Genomic DNA, 21,594 nt, shown 5'->3' on the forward strand with positions numbered 1-21,594 from the left:
CTGGCCAAGCTGAGGCCCAAGGGCACTCCTGTTGGCAGGGCAGTTGGTTGGATTGATCTTGTAATTAAGTCAGGGCCAGGCCTGCCTACTTGGGCTTAGGCCCTTGGCTCCCAGGATGGGCCAAGGTTTGTTGCTGAGGGCAGAGGGTTTATACTTGGGTGGGGTGGAACAGGGTGGGATCTCATGAGAAGGGCTATCTTGATTCAGCCGATGGTGAAGAAAAGCCCCATTCTCAGTGCTCAGTTCAAAGTTAGGACTTTGGGGAGGCTAGAAGGTGAGAATCCTTAGGTGAACATCTTGGGTAAGTGAACTCTTGATCAACTCCTTCCATGAATTTCTCCATCACAAGAATGGATAGCTCTGTTATGCCAGGTGCTCAGACCTAAAACTTGGGGTCATGCTGGATGCTTTTGTCTTTCTTACATTGCGTACTCAATCCACCAGCAAATCCCATTGCCTCCATCTTTAGTGTGTATCCAGAGTCCAACTGCTTCTCCCCAACTTCTCTGCTGCTACCATCCCAGACTCCATGCTCCTTGCTTGAATGATTGCAATCGCCCTCTCACTGGGCTCCAGACTCTATCCTTGCCCCCTAGAGTCTGTTCGGAACAGCAACTGAGGTGATCTGAAAACAATATGTCCAATTAAGTTTCTCCTGTGCTGAAAAGCCTCCTATGGCTTCCCACCTTACCCAGAGCAAGGTCCTATACGATCTGCAAGTCCCCTTCCCAACCTTACTCCTTAATTTCTCATTATCTTCCCCGTTGCTTCTTCTGCTCCTGCAACACTGGCCTTGATGCATGCCCTCTTCCACCTCGCCTCACTGACTGTGCCCTTGCACTCCCTGAGCATGGAATGATCTTCTCACATGAATCTGTATTGCTAACTCTCTGACTTCCTAAAGGTCTCTGCTTAGATGTCTCCTTATCCAAGAGACCTTCCCTGTCCATCCTGCATAAAAGTGCGCTGCCTACCATCACTCTTCATCTCCCAATCTTGCTTTGATTTTATCAATAGTATTTTCTTTCTCACTTATCCCCCACCAGAAAGTCAAGTCCATGAAAGCAGGAGCTCTGTTTTGTTTACAGATACATATTCCCCAATAGCAAGGAAGGGGATAAAATTATTTGCATTCTATGCATTTGCAATAGGTTCTGGAACATAATAGGGGCTTAATTCATGCTGCCTGACTTGGTGCATTTCTCCCTTGCCAAATGCTGTGACCCTTGACTTCTTTGGAAGAAGAGCATGGTGCAGTTGGTTTGATTGGCAGTAGGTAGACTGGCATTTTAGTTGCCAATTTACTTGTGGCCTTAAGCAAGCTGCTGGCCCCCTCTGGACCTCAATCTTCTCACCTACAAAATAAGGCAATTGGTCTAGTTGATCTCCAAGACCCTTTCCAGACTGGACTAGCCAGGATTCTATTGCCCCCAACTTCCTCACCCCTTGCCTTATTCTTGGGAGGCAACTGTCACAGAAGGAAGCATGGACCAGGTGACAAGAGACCCGAGTTCTTTTCTTCATTTCCAGCTATGTGTCCTTGGCAAGTTTCCACCCTCTCAGCACCTTGGTTTTCTTGTCTATAAACTGAGTGTGGTAATGCCTGACCCAATGGCTGCCACACAGATATACTGTGACGGTCAGTGGATAAGAAACTGCTTTGGAGTGTGGGTCATGAATAAGAGGGAGAGTTAGCAGCATGGGCTTTGGTGCCAGATGACCTGGGTTCAAATCTTGCCTTTGGACATTATGTACGACTTGCTCACAAGTCAGGTAAGCCTCTCCGTGCCTGTGTTCTCCTGAGTATAACATAGGGCTAATTAGGGCCTTAGACATAGGATGGTTGTAAGGATTGATAAACGTATTTAGAAGAGGGCCTGGCATAGAGCATGTGCCATATATAAGCATTTTCTTTTATTATTCATTCCTAGAACTACTCATTTATTTTGCAATCATTTATTAAAAGCTCCTGCCTATTTATGGGCTACTATTGGTTCAGGGTTCATTTCCTCCCCTCTCCCTTTCTACACCTTTCCTTTCTGATGGGGAGGAATGAAGAAGGGGGCTGGGGAAGAGGTTCAGAGAGAGAAACCCCCCCAGGCTTTCTCTCTGTCTCAGGAGCTGAGACCCAAGGGAAGACAGCTTTTTCAGGAACTTTTAATATAGCAATTGCTCATTCACACCTTGCAGCCTCATGAATCCCATTGACAAAAATACCCGAGGAGGGTGATCCCATTCCATTGTACCTCATAATCCCTAGACTTCTTTATCTTCCCCAGGATGCCTTGTTCCTATATTTTCCTGGAGTCTCAGGGGTCAGGAAAGGGGAGGTTGGGGAAACAGAATTAGAGTCCTTGGTGATTTTTGCTGAAGTGTCCCTGCAAGGCTCAGCCAAGTGTTGACCCCAACAGGGTGGTGGCTCTGGTTTCACACCAAGGGCTTTGACGGTGTATTAGTCAGGGCTCTCCAGAGGGATGGAACACTGGGATAAATATAAAAGGGAATTTATTAGGGGGAATTGGCTCACATAGTTGCTAAGTCCCAAGATAGACTTTCTGCAAGCTGAAAGATGACAGAAGCCAGTAGTGTGGTTCCCAGAGAGGCTGGTAGCATGTCTCAGTTCAACTCTGAAAGCCTCAGAACAAGGAGAGCCAACAGTGTAACCCCCAGTCTGAGGCCAAAGGCCTGAGAGGCCCTGGGAGGACTCTGGTGCAAGTCCCGAATCCAAAAGCCCAAGAATCTAGAGTCTGATGTCCAAAGGCAAGAGGAAACAAAGGCCTCTTACTCCAGAAGAGAGAGAGAGAGAGAGAGAGAGCAAGAGTGAAAGAGGGAGAGAGGGAGTGGGATGAGAGAAAAGGGGGAGGGAGACCCAAGCATAGCCCCTTCTTCTGCCCTGTGTGTCCTAGCTGGGCCACCAGCCCACTTGATGGTGCCCGCCAACACTGAGGTAGGGTCTTCCTCTCTCAGTCCACTGACTTACATCAGTCTTTTCTGGAAACTGACAGACACTCACAGACTACCCAGAAAAAGTGCTCCACTGGCCATCAAGGCATCCTCAATCCAGTCAAGTTGACACCTAATGGTAACCATTACAGATGGATTCCTGCTGTCTTGAAGCTGAGTCCTAGATTTACTTCTTATTAGCTGTTTGAGGATGGGCAATTACTTTGCCTCCCTGAGCCTCAATTTTTTCATCTGAAAACTGAGATAATGTCAATGATATCATGGAGTTGTTGCAAGAGTTAAGAGAGATAATACAGGCAAACTGCCCAGTGCAATGCCTGCACATGGTTTATGGTCCTTATCTCTTAGTTGAATCTGAATCATTTATTTAGCCATTGTATTTACTGAATACCTACTTTGTATAAGAAATATCTTACTTTTGATTTAGTAGCTTGCAAGGTTAGGATAAGAATGATGAAATCAGGTCCTGAGACTTCATATTTCTCTGACTGTGCTTGTGTGTGCACACACATGTGTGTATGTGTGTGTGTGTCTTTCCTAAAGTAGGTCTATTCCCTCTTTACTCCCTGAGGGAGGAGGAAGAGAACTCCATTCAGCCACAGCCACCATCTGAAGCACCTTGGGTGTGAAGGGGCACTAGGAGCTGATGGAGGGGAGTGAGGGGAGGTGGGACAGAGTTGCTAAAAGGTTTGGTCCCACCTGGAGCAAGGATGCTGGGCACAGCAAGGTCTAGATGGATGGGTTGTGGAATGAGTTGGCAAGGTGCCTGACAACTGTTACCTTGGACACTTAGGTGACTGGGGTAGAAATGGAGCATTGGCTCTAGGAACAGGGTGGGGCTTGGCTGGGGTCCACCAGCATTTGGGAGGAGGCTACTCACTTAACACCTCTGGGGTTGGGGTTAGAACAGTGACTTTCTGCTTGGCCTGGCTTCTTCCACTACAAGAAGAGTGAGACAGTTCTTCCCTGGGTTGGCGCTTTTCTCCATCCCACAGATCTCAGATGCCACTTACCAGGGCTCAGCAAGATGGAGCTTAGAGCCAAGATTGAAGCCATTCCAAGCCTAGTTCACCTAGGCTAGGTGGACTATTTTCATTGTATTAAGCTTCCTTAGGGCAGATGAGGTTCTCTTGCTTGCCTTCTTTTAAGACATATCTATGTTTGTGACCAGCCTGGCCAATATGGCGAAACTCTGTCTCTACTAAAAATACAAGAAATTAGCTCGGCGTGGTGGTGGGCACCTGTAATCCCAGCTACTCGGGAGGCTGAGGCAGGAGAACTGCTTGAATCCAGGAGGCGGAGGTTGCAGTGAGCCGAGATTGCGCCAGTGCACTCCAGCCTGGGCAAAAAGAGTGAAACTCCGCCTCAAAAAAAAAAAAAAAAAAAAAAAAAAGACATATCTATGTACCCTGAATCACCTGGGGGAAGTGGGGGAAGAAGCCTATGATGACAGAAGGACTAATATCTATTGATTATAATACTCATAAAGAGTATGGGTTTGGACCTCACAAAGGCTGTGCCAGTTATTTAGCTGTGTGACCTTGGGCTACCTATGCAAACTCTTTGAGGTTTGGTTTCTTAATCTGATTAAAATATAGATATAATACCTACTGTATTATGCCCTTCTTGCATTGGTATAAGTAGCCAAGACTGGGTAATTTGTATAGAAAAGAGGTTTAATTGGCTCACGGTTCTGTGGGCTCTACCAGAAGCATAACACCTGGATCTGCTTCTGGGGAGGCCTCAGGGAGCTTCTACTCATGGTGCAGGGGTGCAGGCACTTCACATGGCAAGAGCAGGAGCAAGAGGGAGATGGGGTGGGTGCTTCACACTTTTAAATGACAAGAATCTCGTGTGAACTCAAGAGTGAGAACTCACTTATCACCAAGGGGATGGTGACCCAAGACATTCAGGAGGGATCTGTCCCTATGACTCAAACACCTCCTACCAGGCCCCACCTCCAACATTGGGGATCACATTTCAACATGAGATTTGAGTGGGGACAAATAACCAAACAATATCACCCACCTGATGGGACTGTTGTGATAAACAATGAGATGATGCACGGCGTACACTTTGCAGTGCTTCTGGCACAAAGTCAGCTCTTATAACACGTACGGTACTTTGTATTTCTATAGATATTAATGCCTTTTAAAATCTTCATGCTGACCCTGAAAGGTAGGCATTTTAATCTTAAGTTGAGACAGGAAAACTGAAGTTTAGAAATGTTAACTCCCTTGTTAAGGTCACATAGATAATAGCCTATACTGTAGAGCCAGAGATGGAACCCAACCCCGACTCCAAGGCCGAGCATTTCCTAAGGCAACAAGTCTCACCACCCTTAGAATTTGGGAAGCCTGTAGGAACTCTTTGGAGCTCTAGTCTCTTGGAATTGAGGAGGGGTTTCGTCCTCGGGCTGATGTGGGGTAGGGCAGGCTCTGGAGGGTAATCTCAATGGGACCTGTGGGACAGGGCATTAGGAGATGTGTGGCAGCTTGATCACAGGTGATTTAACTCAGGTGACGCACAGCGGCTGCACCTAAAGGCCAGTCTGACCCGAGAAGTTGAGATGAGAGGTCTCCTCTAGGACCAGAGAAAGATACAGGATGAGAGGTCCTAGAACAAGGCTATTTCTCTGCTTTTCCAAGACATAGATATTTTGGGCACCATTGTGACTATGAGTACTGGCTAGTGTTCAGGTTGGAATAGGTACAAGGCCAAAGAGTCTTGACCGTATCTTGATAAGCCAGTGATTTGTGAATGTGTTGTTTACTGACCTAAGTGAGCGTGTGTGAGTCTGTGTGAGGGGGTAACCTAAGAGAACAAAAGGAGATGATAACCGGAGCTGATAGATTGAGAAATGCCCCTGTTGATGGATTAAAAAGATGTAGACCTGCCTCATTTGCATGTCATTTAAATAGCATTTCACTTCAAAACATGTGGTTCTTCCCCCACTGCTGTGCTAAGCCAGCCTGGGGATATTTCAGGTCTTGATTCCAGGGCCTGAGACTCAGGCACATGGGATAGATTAATAGAAAGAGAAGTCCTGGAGCAGGAGCCGGGTCTAGCTCTGTGCCGGCCACTAACTCAGGTGTGGGTAAATATCCATCTTCTTCTCCTGTCTGGAAAACCCACAAGGGCAGAATATCCTAAGCATCAAATGCAAAAACTTGTTTTTGAATAAATGAATGTTTTTAAATAAATGAAAATAACTCTGGACAAATCACTTTTCCTTCCTGGATATGGAAAAGAAGATAAGGTGTCTACTTATGACCAATAGTTTTAATTTTGGGGGCTTTTGGGGGCTGTGGACACGTCACCAGAAAAATAACCATACCACAACATGTCATACATCATTTCAGGGGCTTTTTAGACCCTTTGGAGTTGATCCTTGTACCCCGTGTTCCAGATTAGAAACCCTTGGGCCAGAGAAGGTTGAAAATCCTTCAACTTTCAGATTTCTGAGTATCCTGTCCCACATGAATCTTTAGGATATGGGAATCCAAGAGAAAGGGAACACTCACATATTTTTATTGGCTCCCACTATGCGCCAGGTGCTCATTTGATCTTCACAAGATAAGGCAGGAGTCATGATTCCTTTTATAGAAGTGAGGAAACTGAGGATCAAAGAGAGTATGCTCAAGGGTTACAGAGCTGGTGAGTGACAGAGCTGGGATTCAAACTCAAGCCTTTGGCTTCAGAGCTGTTCTCTTTCTCCAGGGTTAATATTGTTCTCACTTGTGCCAATCAGCTTTGCTCCCCCTGTCCACCACATTGGCCCCCTGGACTAGGAGGGCTCCTCACTTGTACCCCACCCCATCAAGTACCCCTCTTAAGCGGGAGCTATTGGCTGGTGTGAGCCCAGGGTGGTCAAGTGTGTACAGGGCAGGTGCCTCAGGCCAGGTGGGAAGGGTTTGGTGTGCATAAGTGGCATGGGCAGGCTGCACTTGAACTAGCTGAGCTCTCCTCCCCAAAGTGGAGAGAAGAATGGGGACCTTGATGTTGCAGCTTCCACACATCCCTACTACCTTTCCCTCCCTCTCCTCCTTGCTTTTACCTAACAAGAGCTAACTTAACAATTTACCTAACAAGATCTAAACAGTCCCTGACTGTTTAGACAAAATTCTTCCCAGCTCCTATCTTCCCAGCAACCCAGCTTCTTGGAGGCAGGAGTTCCTTATGTAGTCCCAGCAGGAGGGACCAGGCCTGGGAGGCTGCCTCAGTTTCCCATTTCTTTGGAGTAGGGAGCCCCACTCCATTAGTCAGCCTGAGGCTGTTCTGCAGAGGTCTAGAGCCCCACTGTGGTGGGGGAAATGCCCAATATGAAGGTGCCCATAGCAGCAGCTGTCCCAAATGGTTCTTGTCTCTTTGCCACCCTCTCCCTTGTCACCTCAGTACCTGCACCCAGAAACATATCCTTCTGAAGGTGAGGTCAGGGTGAGGAGCCCAGCTGCTCTGGCTGGTCAGTTTTCCTAGGGACAGAGCATGGTAGATTGTTAAGGGGTAAAACTAAAGATCTTTAATAAGAGACCTCGGTGTTTGGGTATTTGGAGTAGGGGGGTGGTCAGGGGTGGGATGTGCCTGCCAGTGATTGAGGCACCGACTTCCCTGCAGTCATACTCTACACCATGGCCTCTTTTGAGCCTTCTAAATTTGGGGGAGTTCAGGACTAGATTAGCCCTCAGAGGAAATCAGACAGATGTGCCTCAGCAGTGTGTGTGTGTGTGTGTGTGTGTGTGTGTGTGTGTGTGTTAGGATCTTCTCCACGGAGGTGCTCTGTGTCTCCATCTCAGGAGGCCAAGATAGACATTCTCCTCACTTGAGAGTGGAGAGCATGGTTGGTCCAGACTCCTGTCTAGGGAATCATTTTCAAGCAGTAATGGGCGGAGGTGGGGGTGGGTTTGAGGACAAGACCTGCAAATGTGGGTGCGGCTGCATTTAAATGATTCCCAGACTGTGTTTGGTCTTCAAACTGGGTACCCCACCCCCACACATCCTCCAGCTCCATGGAAGATACAGGAAGTGTTAATGTAATTGGGGAGATCTCAAACGCACCCACCTACCCTCCCATTCACATACTCTGCCTTGTCTGCGCAGGGCTCCCAGTCAAGGGCAGGTGGGCACAGGCGAAGATGATTCCCAGTGCATCCAGGAGGACCCTCTCCCGTCCTGCCTGGTCTCTGCCTGGACCCTCATGGCCACAGAAACTAGGCTGAGAGTAAGGCAAGCACACTTGCGTGTTGTAGGGACGATAATTCCAGCAGGCAAGAAAGAAGTGAAAACCATCAGTGTCTGTCAAAAATTTTATTTTTTTCATATCACACAGAATGATGTTAAAATAAATCCTCAGTAATATATATTTATATACTTATTTACTTGTGTCAATATTTACAAAAGACTGTGGAGCTCTATGAAGTCTATGTACACCCATGATCAGGTGGACAGGCAATGTTCATTGAGGCACATATGTACACATATATGTATAACCTATGTACAAATATCAGACCCTACTGACACAGGAACTCTCAGCTGCAGAAGTCCTGGGCGGGGCAGTGTTGGTGGGGCTGAAAGCTTCCAGAATATGTCAGCAAGAATGATAATATCAATACATCCTGTGCAATGTAGTTACAGCTGGTGTCTAAATTTTCAAGAAGCAAACAAATAGTTAAATGACTCCCAACTCCCATGAGTCTTCCCCACAAGTCCTGCTCCGCCTTCAGCTCTCATTGGTCCCCAGCCTCTTATCACCATGGAGACCCCAGTTCCCTTTCGGCATCATCCTTACGAAGCTTTACCATCAGCCTTGGAGTTCCTTCTGCTATTGATCCCAAGGAGACTTATTTATCTACCTCTTTGAGTTTTCAGCAATTATTAGAGACAGGACATGGGAGGGCAGCTGAAGAGTCATGCACAAGCAGCAAGGAAGCCAGTGCAAACCCTAATTGGAGTCTGTGCTGCATGAGCTTAAGTGAGCGGCAGTCATTTCCTCTCTCTCTCTCTCTGTGTGTGTGTGTATATATATATATATATACACACACACACACACACACACACACACATACATATACACAATATAAAATCTCCAGAGACAGCCTATATAAGCACATAAGCACACAGGTCTGGAAAAGGAAATAGCATCCTCCACTCATGAGCTTTACAGCTATGTCCCTGATGAAAATTAAGAGAATCTTCCTTGATTGCTGGCACCATTAATCTCAACTGTTCCAAGATTATCCTCAGTGGAGAGAGGGATGCAGGGATGCAGAAAACCAGGAAGAGGCCAATTTGGCTGGGGTATTGTTTGCTCAGCAGGCTAGAGCTTGATCATGGGACTTTCCAGCTTCCTGGGGCCCTTCAAATGAAGGAACCATCCAAGCACGACAACAAAAGGAAACTGGGTCGCTGGATCCCACGTGAAGGCAGAACTGGGGCAAGCACAGAGCATGTTCAAACCCTCAGGAGCTGAGACTCACCCCCGCCAAAGCCAGCCAGGTCTCTCTTCTTGCTTTTCTATCCCATTTCTTAGCCTGGAGCTGATGTGCTCCTTTCCAGCTCCACCTGGCAGGTCAAAGTCCTTGCCTTACACTTCATAGGCTAAAAAGGCAGTAATGTTAGCAGCTGACATGGAAATTGTTTGGTAGCAAAGTGTGCCCCTGAATATTCTCTTCCTCCCAGCTCCTCCTATTGCTTTCTCTAGCAGCCCAGAGCATTTATTCACTCATACAAACAAGGCATTCGGTGTCTAGGGAATCATTTTCAAGGAGAAGCAGGGCTTAGAGGCTTCTCACAGAGACTCAGAAAGACACAGGACTGAGTCCTCTGGATAGCTACCAAGGGTCCTAGCACACAGCCACATCTACACTGCCCTCAGTGATCTAGATGTTGCAGTAGCTGTCTACATTATTACATAATCATGCCCTGTGCATCCATCAGTGGAATGATGCAGGGAGTTCTCAGCTGCAAACTCATCTGGAACACATTTGACTATTTTAGGAGTGCACAGGAGCACAGAAAGATATCCATTTCCATGCTGAGGTTCATAAAGTACAAGAAGTAGCCATCCAGACAGGCCACCTCAACTGCCTCAGTTCACCAGATAGTCATGCCAAGTCCGGGTTATGGGCTTCTGCTGCCTAATCACAACTAACATAGCCAGACTGGAGGGCTTCTGTGGGTGTGGGGATATGGCAGACACCCCTGCACCACCTCAATTGCTCCAGATACAGTGAAAAATTCCTCCCACTTCCATCCAGGTAGAAAGCACACAATCAAATGCAAGAGGTGAGGCTGAGAGAAACTGTCTCCCATGGATCTAACACACTAGCAGGCAAGAGGGAGAATGAGAGCAGGTTTTAGCTTGCACCTAGCTGTTTCTTGAGTGATGTGTATAGCTAACCCCCAAAGAGGCAACTGCATTTCAGCTGCTCTAATACCCACACCCTCAACTTAGGTTTAGTCATAATAAAAAACAGAATGGATTTGTTAGTTCCATTGATTGCCACAAACCTCACCTTCTGTGTGGCAGAGATGTGCTTTAGTTCTTCATTGGAATGTTACTTTCAGATCTCATAAACCTCAAACCTAGGGCACCACCCATGACAAAGAGAATGCTAAATAGATCAATCCTTTGCCAGGTCATCAAGCTTTCCACTCCCCTCAAGTACAAAGTTTGGAATAACTTATCTGGTCCTCAGTGATGAGGTTATGGCCAACCGGGGCAGACAGAAGAAAGGCTAAAGCACCTGGCTGTTAGATCAGACTTCCCTTTTATCCCTGAGTCAGGCAGCCACCTGGGAGGGAAAGGAAAGAGGTGATCCTGGAGCCTGTTCTTTCTTTATGAAAGATCTGCCTTCTAGAGCAGTCCCTAAGCAGAAAAAAAAAAGTGGAACTGGAGAGGTGAAAAGAATGCAAAGGAAGTCATTCAAAAAATGCACATAAATGCAGTTTATTCCTTGGATTGCCAAATTTATTCCACATGAGTGAAACTAAGGAGATTGGTCAATGTATAATTCTATAATTTAAAAAATAGTATACATATATACATATACTATATATATACACACACACAAATATATGTATATATGGAAAACCTCTAAAAACTCAGGACCAATTAACCAAAACCTTGATGGACAAGAATTATGTTTTCTTACTATACTTTCAGTAGAAAGAGGCAAATGACAGCAAGGGCTCTATCTGATGAGCCAGGATGTGCCCCAGTGGCCCATTTCCAGGTCTATCTTGTAGCCAGCAGTCATTCAGCCTGTCTCTTTGGTCTTCTCCACCTATCTCCACTTCTGTACAATAAGCACTGAGGTTTACAGTGTTGACCCTGAGCAAGGCAAGGTCCCTGTTATCTTCAAACACTTTACTTAACTAAGGCAGGAAAGTTTATGCTAACCTACTTAGGAAATATTTTTCTCAATAACAAAGGTTGAACCAGACATGCTTTCCCATTCCCACTCAAATAACCAGAATTGCAAAGCGACCAGGATGTTCCCGTCCCTGAGGTTTCCCCATCAGTTAACTGAGGTTTTGCTGTACACATGTGTATAGAGCAAGGTAGATCAAAAAAGAATGGAATGGGACCCTGGGGTTGCCAGCCTTCCCTGATTGTCCATTCTGAGCATTTAACCTCACAGATGTTTTAGGAAAGGGGACTCTTCTGAATCCCCTGGTTATGTGTGCAAATATTTGTGCAGCTGCACACTCTAGCGGGTGGTAGAGTCTTTATTTCACTAATGTCATGCCCTAACCACCGAAACTTCTATCCCTGTAGACTTCTACCGAAACCCACAAGAACTTGCTTCCTTCTGCAGCTCTCATGGAGTCCCTTTGGTTGAGCAAGTCAGCTTATTCTGAAGGAGACTTAGAGGGCAATTCCCAAATCTGCCCAGGCTACTGATCCCAAGTGCAAACCTCCAGGCCACATTCCCTCAGCATCCATCTCCCTGGGGAAGGGAGGAAGGGCAGCAAAAGGATCAAGTAATGGCTTTTAGTGCATGGAAATGATCTTCTGTAATGGCTCAGGATGCTTTATTCTTATCTATTGGGAAGTGCTTTCCTGTAGGCTTCCATTACATCTGCCAGACTGAGGGAAAGTCAACAAAATGGGCTAAAGAGGTCACATAAACTTAGGATTTTTGTGCCTAGAGGTTGTAAGGATGCTGTGGGACAGCAGGCAGAAATGGGGAGACAGAGGGAGAGGAGACGGAGACACACATGGAGACAGAGAGATGCACACAGGAAAGAGACAGAGCGACAAAGCCCTCTCACAGGCCTTCCGTGTGCATACACTGCATCTTAGCATATGTGTCCATTCCAGAAGGAGGTCAGATCTCAGAGGACAGGAGTCATGTGAACACATGGGAAGAAGAAACTACAGAGACTGTGAACGAGCCCCCAGAAGTCAAGGGCATTATCTGATAATCCAGGTACTATCTATCACTTTTCAGTCCTGAGAGCAAGATTTTGAAAGAGCTATTGCTAAAGAAAACAGTCACTATTTATTTTATTGCACTTTTCCTCTTTAAAAATATTCAAACACAAACTATGAGAGATGAAGCTGAGATTTGGTGGGAAGGGAAGCAGAAAGAAAGGAAAAGTAAACTAGGTTAGTTTGAGGAAGAGAACCTTCCTGCATGTAGGGGAGCCCCTACCTCCATCTGTCCCTGCTGGTTGCTTTGATAGGGGAACGGGGTTGGACTCAACAAGGGTCAAGTCTGAAGACATAGATGATGGTCATAATAGCTACTGAGACAGCTCCCAGCATCCCCCTCTCTGCGGGTTGGCTCAGGTGGCTGATGATGTTAATGAGGTTAAGGTCATGAGTTCAAACCTGGCAATGGATACCTTGCCAAGGCTAGGGGAACCTCCATTGTGTAACCAAGGAGCACCATGGACATTATAGTCCTCACAGACCAGGCAGCCATCACCTACATACAAGCTGTTATGACAATGGGCCCCAGGAAAGCCCTGGGGAGCAGAGCTCAGCACCATCATCCCCTCTCTTGAGTAAACAAGTTAAAGCACTATGCTCCCCTGCCTGACATAGGGGTAGTGGTGCCACCTTCATACGCAATTTGCACACTGTTCTATAGTTTCCTTTTGGGGGAGTCAGCCTCTGACTCTAGTATTGTGGGCAGTGTGGAAGCCCCAGCCTGAGGAGCTTCAGAGGGTGCTGTCCTCTCTCCACTTGGGTTGACACTGACAGAGTCCTCACTACACTATAGTGATAGATCCAGGAAGAACAGGTAGGATAAGCTAGTCCTGGGCACTCCCAACATGGAGCAGCAACATGAACACCCAGGCTGGGGTCTCAGGTCATCATAACTTCCATGGGAGCCCTTTCCATACTGGGCTAATGCAATCTAGAGGCACACTCCCATGGGGCCCCTTTTAAAAGGCTAACCTCCTGGTGACATGCCAACACTAGCCTCAGAAGCACAGGTGAGAGGGACAGAGGCAAGCAGGGAAGAAGGAAGAGATCATGTCAAGTATCACTGAAGTTTCAGGAAGCACAGAGCCTTAATTATTTTCTTAATTAAATGTTGGCTCCTAAAAAGTTTACTCTGACATTTGACCTGCTCAGCCACTCTTCCTTCCTGACAATCTCTCCACCTTTCCCGGGCCTCTTCCTTTTTGGCCTCCTGAAAACTCCAACTTTCTTGAAAATGAGTCCACAGAGGCACTTGATGAAGCCAACGGGAATGGTATCTTGACTTGGAAACACAAGTTTCCAGCAATGCACAAGTTTTGGACCCACATGTCCATTCCTTGCTGTTGTTGCCTTTTCTGTAGAGATTGGGAGCTGTGACCATCACTGGAAGGGAGGGTGAGCCACAACAGGATGGCTGCAGGAGTAGAAATCAGGAGTGAGGCCTGATCCAAGGCCTGACTGCAACTCCTAACTTCAAATGTAGGTGAAGCCTTTGCTAAAATGCACTCAGCTCTCATCTAGTCCTACTGACGGGAAGAACTGGCTCCAAGAGTAACCCAAAATGGTGGGTAATCTTAGAAAGTATTTAACTATGGCCTTAGAATATTGGATAAAGTCAGGCCCTCTAAAAAGTGTTAGCTTGTTTAGTCTTAGATGTATGTTCTTAATCACTTTTTACTTAAGCTGAACCGGGTTGCATAGCAATTGGATGGGAGGCAGAGCATCCAGGGGAGCCCAACAAGGGGGAAAGGGACAGCGCGTCTGGGATTGAACATCCCCAGAGGGGAATCAGGAGTTGGCCCCTTTGGGCTTATGCCCAAGAGCAAGTGAAATGCCACAAGCAAGTAAAGGTGGCTCATTTTAAGAGACAGGTCTCTATAGGGTCTCAACTTCCTGACTTTGCCCCAACAAAGCTGCAAAGGATGGAAGGGCAATAAGATCTGTGGTCTTAGAGAATGTTGGGAACATCTTCACCCTGGTCCTGGGCTCAAGATCCTGCAGTTTCTTGAGCCATTACTGCTTTTAAGAGAATGGGCTGAATCGGGAGATCCCAGGTGCTGGGAGAAGGGGAGCCTGGGCTGTTGGGTTGTCTGTGTGGATTTGCTGGAAGGAAGTAAGGGTCATGGCAAGGAGGCCTATATTAGGCTGCCAGCTGTCCCAGGTACTTCCACACTCTGCCCCCAGGTTTCTGGTGGGAGGAAGATGAATTGGTAGAGACCCCATGAAATTCCTGGTCTTAGTTAGATGTCTGCTTGATGTGGTGGCCCATCCTTCTGCTTGAAACCTAGGAGTTACTTCTCAGGACTGAAATCTGGTGGTGAGAGAAAAGACTAGAGAAAGATTCCGTGAAGGATACTGAGGGATATAAACACAGGCCAGGGAAAGGTGATTAAATCTGATCTTTTGTTTGTCCCTGTTAATTCATAGCTCTGGGGGCAGGGTAATGGGTCTGAGCATATGTCTGCATTTCATGTGTATTGTGTGATGTTTCTGAGCATGTGTGCTATGTATCTTGTGTGCCTATTATAAGTAAATGCATTGTGTGTATATAGTGAGTTTATGTGTATTTCATGTGTAGAAACAATGGTAAAGTAGCCTTTGTGTATCTTACATGCATATGCATTTTGTCCGTGTAGTTTTTTATGTATCTTGCATCTGAGTTGCAGGTTGTGTATTTGTATGTGGTGTATGTTTGTCTTTTGTGTATGTTCTGTGTAAATTCTGTATCTGTGCAGAGTGTGCATTTTGTATACAGTTATAACCATATATCTTCTGTGTTTGCTTTTATGTTAACTTGGTCTGTCTGTATTTTGCACATGTTGCATGTTTTATGTTTGTGTGTGACAACAGTGTACCTATTTTGTGGTGAATGTACATGACTGTGTGTGAACATTTTAGAGTCCTGGGCCAACAACACTGTGATAAAATATCTACCCTGACCTAGGCCTCAGATATGGGTTGCTTTACCTTCCATTTTCCAAAGGTCTGTGTCCCTCCCACCCCATGTCTTGGAAATTCAGCACCACCTCCCATGAAGGAGAGGAAGAGAAGCACAGAGGCTTTGTGCTGGGCATGGGATGCCCTGCAGATACCTGGGGATGTGGGTGACCAGGCACTAATGAGCACCCTGGGCCTAGCACCCTGAGCTGGTGCCCCATGCCCCAAGACAACTGGCTAGGCAGCAGTGAGGCCTGGGCTGGAGCCACCCCTGCACAGCCCGACCCCTGCAATTCACTGTTTGGGAAAATTCAGCCACTCTGTCAAAAGGCAAAGAAGCCCAGTCTGGTAAGTTAAAAGCCCCCTACCTGAAGCCATTTCAGGGTCAACCTACTGTCTACCTTTAGGCTGTGCAGTGCTCATTTGCACTCTGCCTGTTCTGGGGGGTGGGAAATGATTCTTTACCCATCCTTTGGTTCTTTTTAAAAAGCAGGTCTCATTGCCAGTTTAACGGGGAGAGAGTTTGGGTCTGGAGATCAAAATGATGCCTTTGGATCATTTAGGGACTCCATCCCTTAGTCCTGGATTTCAGACATTTCCACATAGAGGAGGCTCCCTTGAAGTCCAGATCAGTGGAATTTGGTCCCAGGGAGTCCTACTCCTTGGTGTCCTTGGTTTCAAAGCAGGGGATCCATTCTGGCTCTTTAGGGAAAGGTTCGTGAAAGTGACAGATGCAGAGCCAAATGATAATAAGATCCAAGTGGCATAGGTAAACGTGAAAATGGAGATGATGAACAGGATGAACTATAGAGAGGAGGCCCAGGGTAGGTCTGGCCCAGGACAGCTGGAACTGTGAGGGCCACAGGGCCCTTGTGCACTCAGTAAGACAAGCTTCAGCCATGGGAACTGAAGCTGCAGCACATGGAGGGCAGAAAGACAATTCTAACGTCTAGGAATCCATGGATACTGGAGTGTCTGAGGCAATGGCAGCAAACCCAGGCCCAGTGGGGTTACCAGTGAGACAAATTAACCCGTTAGGCCTCTTAGACAGCCAACCCACCAAACAGTGGATTTGCTCCTGAACCTGAACTCCAGAAAATGAATATATATATATGTGTGTGTATGTATATACATATACACACATATGTATGTATATATATACACCCTAGTGCACATAGTCAAACACATGCATAAATTGCCCTGTGTCAAAAATATTGCATAAGCTTGTACAATGTTCAAATGCAATTTTTTTTTCTATCGCTAGCTAGGTAGAGGAACGCGTGAAAGAGAGATACTCGATATATATTTATATACACTGGACCCACAGACCTGCCTGTTGTCAGGACCAGATGCCCTGGTCCACTGTACAGTCATGCCCGTGACTAGGTTATTTCCTAAGGTGCAGTCATGTGAGGTGTTCAGATGCTGCCTTCCCTGCTTACTCTCCTGGCTTTGCAGAGGTCTGCGTTCCTGTTTAGAAGAACAGGGATAGCTAGGCTGGGGGGCCAGAAGTTTTAGTTCCATTCCAAATAGTCTATCTTTTCCCCTGATGGAGGGATTTTGCCTTCTGATGGGAAAAAACCCCCTAGTTCAAGACCATTCCAAGCCTATTAATACTCTAAATATTAATACTGTGTAGGCTACTAGGAAAATAGGTTATCTCCTGTGTTTTAAATATTGAGATTCATGCAACAAACACCCATGCAGCTCTATTGCATCACTGGTAAATTTCACTGCAGTGTCAGTGTAGCCGGGCCACATTAGTAGGAAAGCAGATGTCTGCAAACTCCAGTAAGAAACTAGACATGTTTTTGTGACCCTGGAGCCTGCAAAAATGGTGAAATCAGAGGCTTAGAGGTCCGTTGGTTTGTTAGCTTCTCCCCATAGGCCTAAGGGAACAAATGTGAAACTTGACAACTCATATTTGGTTATACTAACTGTCCCTCCCCCGGGCTTCCCTCACATCGACACTGCAGAGAAAAAGCAGAATGCAGCATTTTCCGTTATGAAACACAAGCCTCCGGAGCATCTACTTGGCAATTGCAATTCACAAACCTCAGCCTGTGACACAGAAAGTAATTCCAACACACAGGACTGTGTGTTCTTTTCAATGCAAAAATGAGAATGACCTTTTGAGTAAACACCAGCTATTTAAAGCTAAACCATGATTGTGTTCCTCTGTGAAAGGGCAGGTGGGCTCAAATGGGGTGGTGGGATGGCGGGGAGGGGAGTGCATCTCCTGGATGTTGTGTGCATTTCATTAGGAAGGAATGATGGCACTGATATGGTGCACTGTGTATTGGATATGAGGTGGCCTCAGTGTCTTTCTGAAATCCTAGCTTGACAGGTGACTCCCGTCTTTGGAAACTCATAAGCCGGTGATGAGGATGTGCATGAAAGCCATGATAGATATTCTGTGTCCTAAATCAAAGTCAAAAGATCAAAAGTCACTTGCACAACTATTGCTTTCCATGCAGAACCAGATACACACTGTAGAACACACTGACTACAATGCAGGCTATTATGCAACATCTGCATTAGTTCCATTGAGCTGTGAGTATGGTAATAGGTTTCAATCAGACATCAGTTAACATTTTGGTAATATTCACATAGTTTGTGTTAGCCAAGGTGCAGTTGGCTGTTTTCAAGTTTTCCTCTCTAAAGTCCTCATTACTGTTGTTTACCCCCTCCTGGATCTCCATGTAATCGGACTTACTAATGGTAGAGGCACTTCTACTTTTCTTTAGGTCAGGGGAGGATGGGATCTTTGGACAGCTTGTCACTTGCAAGTATTGGGCCTGCTCCTCTCCCTCTGTCTCCCGGTGGTAGAAGTAGTTGAAATTGGACACAATGACAGGGACCGGTAAGGCAATAGTTAACACACCTGCAATTGCACATAGGGAACCCACTATCTTTCCCCCAATGGTAGTCGGAACCATGTCTCCATAGCCTACAGTTGTCATGGAGACGACTGCCCACCAGAAGGCATCTGGGATGCTGGGGAACTGGGACTCTCGCTCATCGGCCTCTGCAAAATAGACAGCACTAGAGAAAAGGATGACCCCTATGAAGAGAAAGAATATCAGGAGGCCCAATTCTCTCATGCTGGCTTTGAGGGTCTGACCTAGAATCTGGAGACCTTTGGAGTGTCTGGACAACTTGAAAATCCTAAAGACTCTTACCAACCGGATGACACGGAGGATGGCCAGTGACATGGCCTGCTGGCCTTGCTGAGCGTCCTCTGGCTTCTCGGCCAACTCTGTCCCCAGGGTGATGAAGTAGGGGATGATGGCCACAATGTCAATGATGTTCATGATGTTGGTGAAGAAGCCGGCTTTGCTGGGACAGGCAAAGAACCTCACCAAGAATTCAAAGGAGAACCAGATGATGCAGAGTGTCTCTACAATGAAGAAAGGGTCTGTGAAGGAAGTGGACTGCTGGTACCCGATGGTGCTGTTGGAATAGGTGTGGAAGGTCACCCCACCACCATGCATGTCTTCATTCTCATCCCGGAAGATGGGCAATGTTTCCAGACAGAAGCTGACAATTGAGATCAGAATCACCATGACAGACACAATAGCTATAATCCTGGCAGGCCCTGAGCTCTCTGGGTATTCAAAGAGAAGCCACACTTGTCTCTGAAACTCATTTTCAGGCAGAGGACGCTCTTCCTCCTTGATGTAGCCTTCATCTTCCCGAAACATCTCCATCGCTTCTTCTCCCAGCTCATAAAACCGAATTTCTTCAGAGAATATATCTAAGGGCACATTCACAGGTCGCCTCAATCGGCCCCCCGACTGGTAGTAGTACAAAATGGCATCAAAGCTAGGGCGGTTCCGATCGAAAAAGTACTCATTTCGGAGGGGGTCAAAGTACCTCATTCGTTTCTTTGGGTCCCCTAAGAGGGTCTCTGGAAACTGGGCTAAGGTCTTTAGCTGGGTCTCAAACCGCAGCCCTGAGATGTTGATCACCACCCTCTCACAGCACTCGTGGTCTGCCTCTGGGTCATAGGTGTCCTGGGGGTGCCCAGGGAGGGCAGCAGCCTCGTCTGCTGGGTCTCCGGTGGCCACTGTCATAATTGGGACTGAGAAGCGCCTCACGCTATGCCTTTCAGCTGCCTGGTGGCAGGGAGCTCAGGGTGCTGCTACTGGCCCCAGGAAGCACAGGAGCATTGGCCTGGTCTCCTGCAGGAGAGCCCCGAGAGCTCTCTGAGAGCTGGAGAGACAGCCTCGCTTGGCTGAAAGACAGAGGCAGTTATTGACATGCGGCTACTCAGCATTGGCAGCCCGACATGGGTTGCCACTTTTTGTCTCCCATCTCTCAGCCAAGAGTTCAGAAACATGATCACCACCACCACAACGACAAAGCAAAATGTACTTTCACCTTGTAACTTGTCTGGGGATCAGGGGGAGCAGGTAGCAATCTCTCAAGGAACCTCTGGAATGCCCTGCACTGGGGGAAGGTGGCTGGTACAGGCCCACTTGTACCACACAGGCTTCGTGGAGCATAACCCCATGCTAATAGGTTAAAAGTGGACCCTCTCCCAGGTGCTGCACTAATGTCTCAGATACTCGTACCCAGGGAGGTATTCACGGTGGGGGATCTTGGGCCTGGGTCTTCCTCATTGGCCTCTACCCTAATGATTCTACACAAGGTTGTTATTAAATGATAGATTGATTTACCTGACCAGACAGGAACCTGAAGCTCTCTTCCTTGCAGAGCTGATCAGATGCTGCAGGAATCTTAGATGCACAAACAGGCAGCCCAACTCCCCATCACGTCTTCTCACTCCAGCTAGAAATAATGGTGAGTCATTCTGGGCAGGAGGGCAGATTCTGGGTCCTGGAGGTGAGCTCTAGGACTGGGCTGGGCTGGAGGGGCGATGTGATGCCTGGCCAGGGGCATGCGGGACTTGAAGACAGCCGAGCATGGGCCTGGAGCCTTTTGAAGGAAGGAGGCAAGATGCAAAGCTCAGCAAAAGCTGGAGTCCTGGCTGTCCTCAGGAGGTGTGACGTTGCCTGGAAAAAAACAGCAGCAAGGTGGAACCAGGGCATTTGGGCAGCTGCCAAGATTTAGGAGGGCCTAGGAGCTTCCCTCATGGGAAGTGACAGGCCCCCATGCTCACCCTCCATTCTGATGCCAGGCCTGAGGACTATCCCTCAGCCTTCCTGCCTCTTCTGGGCAGGCTTCCCATCAGCTTGAAGCACTTTCTCCCAGGGAGCAAGACTCAGGCTTAGCTGGGCCTGCCTTATCCAGGGGCCACCCTGGGTTGATCCAGGTCCCTAGTCCCCAGCTGCTCTCAGGAAGGACTCTGGAAGAAGCACTCCTACCCCCACATGTCAGGGCACAGCAGCTCCCAAGAGGAGGGCTTAGCTCACTGCAGCCTGTCTACAAGCTCTGACCTCAGCCAGTCCTGGAAAAGAAGCACCCCACCCCCCCAGCACACACAGACTGCTTCAGAGCGCATCTAGGGAGACCCCACACAACAAAGTCGGCACTGTACGAAAGCTGGATGAACTTACGCTCCCTCCGGGATCCCTGGGCCGCAGGCCTCCCTCTGAGCCGGGTGGCATTTGAGCTGGGCAGTCGCTCGACCACTGATTTCTCCCCCAAGAGAAAATCCCTCACATCTCCTCAGCAGGGAGCACAGAACAAACGCTCAGCCTGCCTAGCTGTGAGGCTGCTTGGCAGCAGCGAGAGGGGGAGCCTGGAGGAAGCCGGCTTCCGGACTGGCCCCCTGCCGACCCAATCCCGCAGGCCCCAGGGCGGGGAGGGGTCTGGGCCCTCTCCCCATCGCCCCGGGCTCCGGCCGGGATTCCGTCCGGCGCGCTCACAGCTCGCCTCGGCGCAGAGGACCAGACCCTCCCGCTGGCCGCGGCCGCTAGCGCCACCTTAACCCCCTCCTGCCCGCGCGGTCGGCTCCTGCTGCGGGCCCGAGCGCAGCTCAGCTCTTAAGCCCCCGGGGTCCAGCCGAGGGACCGCGGAGGCTCAGTCTCCACCCAAAAATCCCGGAACCTGATCTCTGGGGGTGGGGAGTAGCCGGCGCCAGGCTGCTGCCCCAGATCTCAGCTTCCTTTTAAGCGCGGGGGCTCGGCTGCAGCCCACGGACCCAGCGAAGGGGAAAGCCCTCTCTGCAGCAAAGCTGTTTGTTATTCTGTGCCGTAGAGGCGAATGCAGCCCGGCCGTCCCAAGTGGTTCAGGTCCTCCAACCCGCGCTATTTACCAGACTTGGTTATGCTGCCAGCTGCACTTCCCAC

The 21,594-nt window shown here is 48.0% G+C and overlaps 2 protein-coding genes across 7 annotated transcripts in view; both read right to left on the reverse strand.

Moving 5' to 3' along the window:
- Positions 1-21,594, reverse strand: part of LAMTOR5 (late endosomal/lysosomal adaptor, MAPK and MTOR activator 5) — a 301,434-nt gene that overhangs the window by 181,646 nt on the left and 98,194 nt on the right. The gene's annotated exons all lie outside the window — the stretch shown is intronic.
- Positions 8,254-21,594, reverse strand: part of KCNA2 (potassium voltage-gated channel subfamily A member 2) — a 38,329-nt gene continuing 24,988 nt past the window's right edge. For 5 of the 6 annotated variants that reach the window (XM_050746315.1, XM_050746299.1, XM_050746308.1 and 2 more), the window contains 2 exons: positions 20,020-20,355; positions 8,254-19,574 (listed from right to left, as the gene is read on the reverse strand). In XM_050746315.1, the coding sequence (XP_050602272.1) occupies positions 17,914-19,413 (1,500 nt within the window). In that variant the 5' untranslated portion in view covers positions 19,414-19,574; positions 20,020-20,355 and the 3' untranslated portion in view covers positions 8,254-17,913. Of the gene's footprint in view, positions 19,575-20,019; positions 20,356-20,859; positions 21,059-21,594 lie in introns of those variants that run through there. The other variant, XM_050746278.1, reaches the window with a different exon arrangement.

The sequence above is a fragment of the Macaca thibetana genome, chromosome 1 (genome assembly GCF_024542745.1).
Source record: "Macaca thibetana thibetana isolate TM-01 chromosome 1, ASM2454274v1, whole genome shotgun sequence".
Classification (NCBI taxonomy): domain Eukaryota; kingdom Metazoa; phylum Chordata; class Mammalia; order Primates; family Cercopithecidae; genus Macaca; species Macaca thibetana.